Genomic DNA, 4,126 nt, shown 5'->3' on the forward strand with positions numbered 1-4,126 from the left:
CTCTCTCTCTCTCTCTCTCTCTCTCTCTCTCTCTCTCTCTCTCTCTCTCAATGCTTTTTTTTGCATTATGTCCATTGCTGAGGAGTTTAGAAAAGGGCACTGGATTCCCAGGAGCTGGAGTTACGGATGGTAATGAGCTGTCATATGAGTGCTGGGAGTGCATCCCGAGTTCTCTGCACTAGCAACAAGTGCTCTTACCCACCAAGCCATCTCTCCAGCCCCAAAGATTATGAGTTATCATTTTGTCAGTAAGAGTACTGAGACTCAGAAAAGTCAAGTGACGTCTCATAGCCACGCAAACACTAATGGCAGCAGAAGGACTTTTAAAAAAATTGTTCATGGTGGTGACTCTAGAGATGATGGTGGTAGATGCTAACATCTGTGTGGTAGCTGTGATGGTGATGGTGTCATTACATCATTAGCGATGTTGTAATGATAGATGTTATTGTCTTAGGGGTTTTATTGCTGTGATGGACACCACATCCATAGGGAGAAAAGGTTTCTTTGATCTCATGCTTCTAAGTAACAGTACATTACTAAGGAAAGTCAAAGCAGGAACTGATGCAGGGCCAGAACTAGGAGACAGGAACTGGTGTCAAGGCCATGGAAGAACACTGTTCACTGGCTTGCTTCCCTTGGCTTGCTCAACCTACTTTTAAAAAGAATCTCATGCAGGAATGCTGATTCCCAAGCAGCTACCAGATTTTACACTCACACCAACGCTAAGCATAGTTCTCCTTTCCCCACATTTGTTGTCATTTGTTTTTTTTTATATCCATAACTGACTTAGAATTTATTAGCTCCCAGGCTGGCCTTATTAAGGCAATCCTCCTGTCTTAGTAATGGGATTATAGGCATGCACAATCATTCCTGATTCTCCCTACTTAAATTTTTTGGAGGTGTTAGAGAGATTGTTCAATGGTTAAATGTGTTTGCTCATAACTGCCTGGAACGCCAATACAGAAGATCTGTTGCCCTCTTCTGATCACTGTGGAGATTACACTCACATAGTGCACACCACACACACACACACACACACACACACACACACACACACACACACACACACACACGGGGTAGGGGAGGTCTGCATGTTAAGTACAGACATAATATTTTCAGCCCCCATTCCATTTGTGGAGTTAAGGTGACTGTTGAATGACTGAGGACAAGCATGAGAGGATCCTCAGTTCCTTGGTTGATAAAGGGATGACGGGTGACAGTCTCAAACCTGGACTGGAGCTAAGAGCCTCACTCTCTTCTTCTTGCACAGGCCTGCTGCTCTTTGTCAGCCTGGAGGTGTTCCGGCATTCCGTAGGAGCCCTGCTGCAGGGAGTCAACCCTGAGACCCCTCCAGCTCCACGCCTGGCCTATGAGTATTCCTGGTCCTTAGGCTGTGGTGTGGGTGCTGGTCTAATCCTGCTGCTGGGGGGAGTCTGTTTCCTCCTGCTCACCTTGCCTTCCTGGCCCTGGAGGTCACTGTGCCCCAAGTGGGGTGGCCCAACTGCCTAGAGCCTGCTTTCTGAAGGCATCTGCCAACCCTGTCTCAGTTTCCAGCTTTCTCCTCAAGAGTTTTCATCTCTCTTCTAGAGAAATTGTTTTTCCCACTCTGGGGGGCCCATTTCACAAAATGTCTTGGTCCCTCCCTCATCTTCTCTCTGTAAATAACGCTTTTGGGGGTGAGGGGAATGGCTTAGTGAGTAAAGTGCTTGCTGAGCAAGCTTGAGGGAATGGAGTTTGAATCCCCAGAACCCACTTTAAAAGCCAGCACAGCAGCACAAGTCTGTAATTCCATTGTTGCGAAGGCAGAGATTAGAGGAACCCTGGAGCTCACTGATAGGCTAATTAGTCTAGCCAATTAATGAGGTCAGGTTCAGTGAGAGACCCCTTAAGAACTAAGGCAGAAGCAACAAAGGTAGATGCTAAACTCTGACACCCCCCCCCCACACACACACACTCTTTTTTTTCTTGGTAGATGATTTTGGGTTGCTTGAGTTAGGACGGGAAGAGGTTATATGCAAATGAGGCTCTGTGGGGAAACTTCTGGGACTGATGGAGTTTTAGCTGGTGAGAGGGCTAGGTCCTGGAAGGATTTGGGAGCTTTCTTTGTCCAAGTCTATACTGATTCACTCAAGGGAGAGATGTCCTATGACTGCCTGGTGGGACAGGGAAGAGCCCTGGTCCGACTTCACTGTCATCTGACTTGGGATTAAAGGTTTGAAGATGTGACAGCCTTGGTTTGTAGCCTGTCTGTGTTGGAGCGCATGCTTTCTAGGGTGGAACAAGGAACCCCAGTCCTTTCCACTCACTGGCCACATGCTGCTATCTGTCCTGATAGTGTTCACATGCCCCCACAGGTGGCAGACAAGAACTTGGAAAAGGTAACAGTTTAGAACACAGACATTGCCACAGTTTAAATCTTGTTCATCACTAAAAGTACATGTACCAGGGACTCTCATTTGGTTACAGTTTGGTATGTGAGTGTGTGTGTGTGTACACGCAAGCTTGCATTCATATTCACTTTATAAAAGTTAGGTTTTATACAATTTTTTTTAATTTATTGATTTTTATTTTATGTTTGACTATTTTGACCGAATGTCTGTGTGCCTCCTGCATGCTTGGTGCCATCAGAGTTCAGAAAAGGGTGTCACAACCCCTGAAACTACTGTCATGTGAGTGGGAATCAAACCTGGGTCCTCTTCAAGGGTAACAAGTTCTCCTTTTTAAAATTATTTATTTTATGTATATGAGTGCTCTGTCTGCATATACACCTGCCTGCCTGAAGGGGGCGTCAGATCCCACTACAGATGGTTGTGAGCCACTATGTGGCTGCTGGGAGTTGAACTCCAGACCTCTGGAAGAACAGCCAGTGCTCTTAACCTCTGAGCTATGTGCCCAGCCCATAACAAGCTCTCTTAACTGCTGAGCCGTATCTCCAATCCCTCAGTCGCTTATTTTACACAAATAGATTTGGACCACTTCTCCATCTTCTCCCCGACGCCACTCTTCTACCTATTTCCAAGTAGTTCTTCTGCTTTGTTTTATTTTTAGAATTTGAGACATCATCTCACTATGCAGCCAGGTCGATATCCTGAGTACTAAGATTACAGGCATGTGCTACCCTATCCAGCTCCAAAGATGGTTTTGTTGTTTGTTTTGAGAGGGATACTGCTTTGAGGTCCTGGCTTGTCTAAAACCTATGTAGCCAAGGCTGGTTGCATACTTGGAGTGATCCTCCTGCCTCAGTGATGTGTGTGGCTCTAGAGACCAGGTAGTTCCAGAGATAATCACATCAAAGCAAGGTCACTATGATTGGCCCAAATTCAGCCCAACTAGTGAAAAGGAGAGATTGGTACACAGAAATGGGTACTCACAGAGGGCAGACAGCATGGAGGAATACAGGAATACAGCCATCTGTACACTTAAGAGAAAGCCTCTTGGTGGATCTCAGCCTCAAGCCTCAGAAGGAAGGAAAGTGGATGCTCAACCTGTATTTTATACTTAAAACATCCAGAACCATAAGGCGACAGGTTTGTTGTCCAAGCACCTGGCAGTGATTTGTGACAACATCCCCAGCAGGTGAATCCAGACTTTGGCACCAAAGAATGTGGTTGTTTCTAGAACAGAAACTGAAAACTGTTAAGGGGGGGGGGGCATCAAGATTTGTTCAGAGGGTGAGGCACTTGCTGCTAAGGCTGAGGACCCAGTTCTATCCCCAGAGCCCACGTGGTGGAAGGAGAGGACCAGCTTCAGAAAGGTGTCCTCTGACCTCCACATGTGCACCCTGAATTGTGCACACACACATGCACATAAATCTGTTTTCTGACCTAGATACACGCACTATGACATGTGCACACATAGACACAAATAAAATGTAATTAAACATGTGAAGGTAGAGAGTCAGTAAAGTGCTTGCCATGCAAGCATGAGGACAGAGTTGGAAAGCTGGGCCTGGTGGTCCAGGTCTGTGATCCCAGCACTGGGGAGGCAGAGCCGGGAGGGTTCCCAGATCTTGCTCTTCAGGTAGTCTAGCCTCTTCATAAACTATATATGAAGAGTACCGTCTCCAAAGCGTAGAACATCTGAGTATTGATGCCTGAGGCTGACATCTGGCCTCCACACATGCACA

The 4,126-nt window shown here is 46.3% G+C and overlaps 1 protein-coding gene across 1 annotated transcript in view; it reads left to right on the plus strand.

The window, feature by feature from the left end:
- Cacng6 (calcium voltage-gated channel auxiliary subunit gamma 6) overlaps nucleotides 1–2,227 on the plus strand; it is an 11,174-nt gene extending 8,947 nt beyond the window's left edge. The window contains exon 4 of the mRNA XM_021169062.1: nucleotides 1,271–2,227. Within this exon, the coding sequence (XP_021024721.1) occupies nucleotides 1,271–1,509 (239 nt within the window). The 3' untranslated portion in view covers nucleotides 1,510–2,227. The remainder of the gene's footprint in view (nucleotides 1–1,270) is intronic.
- Nucleotides 2,228–4,126: the final 1,899 nt, after the last annotated feature.

This window comes from Mus caroli, chromosome 7, assembly GCF_900094665.2.
Source record: "Mus caroli chromosome 7, CAROLI_EIJ_v1.1, whole genome shotgun sequence".
Taxonomy (NCBI): Eukaryota; Metazoa; Chordata; class Mammalia; order Rodentia; family Muridae; genus Mus; species Mus caroli.